General features: G+C 47.3%; 2 protein-coding genes across 2 annotated transcripts in view; both read left to right on the forward strand.

The window, feature by feature from the left end:
* The window catches only part of LOC116689707 (transient receptor potential cation channel subfamily M member 7), an 89,912-nt gene that overhangs the window by 28,811 nt on the left and 59,423 nt on the right, over positions 1–1,678 (forward strand). The window lies entirely within an intron of this gene.
* The window catches only part of LOC116689722 (transient receptor potential cation channel subfamily M member 7), a gene marked incomplete at its 5' end in the record, with an annotated part of 11,685 nt that continues 10,007 nt past the window's right edge, over positions 1–1,678 (forward strand). Inside the window, 3 exon segments of the mRNA XM_032516333.1 lie at positions 1–126; positions 219–351; positions 848–1,606. Coding sequence (XP_032372224.1) covers positions 1–126; positions 219–351; positions 848–1,606 — 1,018 coding nt within the window.

The raw sequence follows: 1,678 nt of genomic DNA on the forward strand, positions 1-1,678 counted from the left end.
GCTACCACTTTATTATGGCCTACCATGAGAAGCCTGTCCTCCCTCCCCCCTTCATCCTCCTCTGCCATATCTACTCCCTCTTCTGTATGTGTAGAAAGAGGAAGAAGGAGCATACCTACGGACCAAGTACGACAACACTACTGGCATTCTTTGGCAGAAACTGCATGTTCATTAATAAAAACATGCAGTAACAGTAACACTGTCTTCCTGTATTTCAGAGCTGTTTCTCACAGAGGAAGACCAAAAGAAGCTTCATGATTTTGAGGAGCAGTGTGTCGAGACGTACTTTCATGAAAAAGATGATCAGTTTCACTCGGGAAGTGAGGAGCGTATACGTATTACCTCAGAAAGGTGAGATTGTTACTGGGCTTCTTTAAAGTGCTCTGTGAAGTTTTCTTGTATATAAACAAAAGGTAGGTTTATAGTCAGTGTTACTCACCAAAATGTATCCTTGTGGTCTAACAAACGTGTGTGCATGTGCATCCTCATGCAAACGACACAAAACAGACCCACTTATAGCAAACTGCTCCACAGGTTGCCTTTTTAAGGCCGTCAAAAAAGCTAAAGCTCAAAAAGATTCAGTGATTAAAATTAAATAGAATGATTGACATAGCCTACTCAATATACAGTAATTATGACATTAAACATTTCCCTAAATGACTAGACATGAGAAAAATCTGACATTAGGTCAGTGAATATGCCATGCTTGAGCATTGGTCATTTAATAAAAATTAAGAAATTAATCCTTTCCATTGTATATCATTAACATCATAACGTTTAACATTAACAATAATGGGTAACACAAGCTGAGCTGTGGGTAACTGAAGTTACTGTTTGTCATTTCCAGGGTTGAGACCATGGGTATGCAGCTGAGGGAGGTTGGAAACAAGGTCAACTTTATAAAACGCTCTTTGCACACATTGGACTCTCAGATCGGCCATCTGCAGGACCTCTCAGCTCTAACTGTGGACACCCTGAAGACCCTCACTGCTCAGAGGGCGTCTGAGGCCAGCAAAGTCCACAATCAGATTACCAGGGAGCTCAGTCTCTCTAAGAATGTGGTCCCCAGCATCGGTCCTGTGGCAACAGACACTGGCCCCCACTCCAAATCATCTGCGATAGGCAAACGCAGTGTGGGGGCCTTCTTTGGCTCATCTTTTCCACTGGCAGGAGCCAACATCGCAGATTCTCTTTTTGGGATTGGTGTAGGGGGAGGGGCTGGGACGGAGAGTAGCCGGAGAGTCGGGAACATCCCTGAAGCAGGACTAGGGCTGGACCCAAACTTTAACCCAGTGTTGAGTCCAGAAAGGAGGGGGTTGTTTGGGCTCGGGCCCCTTTCTGCAGAGGCTTGCTCCTCAGGCAGTGTCGGCTCCAGTGCCTTTGTCCAAAGTGCTGTGGCCATTACCCCCCCAGAGCTGCGTCTCCGAGGTCGTTCTCTCACCCAGAGTAAACTGACCCGTCCGCAAGAGCCGGGCTTTTCCGACTCCCCATCGAGCCTGCCCAGTGTACCCTCCTCAAGGGCTCAGTTCAACATCAGCTGCATCGCTTCCCAGCCCACTGGCTCCAGCCAACCAGATCTCACACTAGTTCGTCTTAACCAGCAGCCCGTCCAGCCAAACAGCACCACTGTAGAGTTTGGGGCGTTTGTGGGTAAGTACGAGACTGAGGGTAAATCTGG

This window comes from Etheostoma spectabile, chromosome 1 (assembly GCF_008692095.1).
Source record: "Etheostoma spectabile isolate EspeVRDwgs_2016 chromosome 1, UIUC_Espe_1.0, whole genome shotgun sequence".
NCBI classification, from domain to species: domain Eukaryota; kingdom Metazoa; phylum Chordata; class Actinopteri; order Perciformes; family Percidae; genus Etheostoma; species Etheostoma spectabile.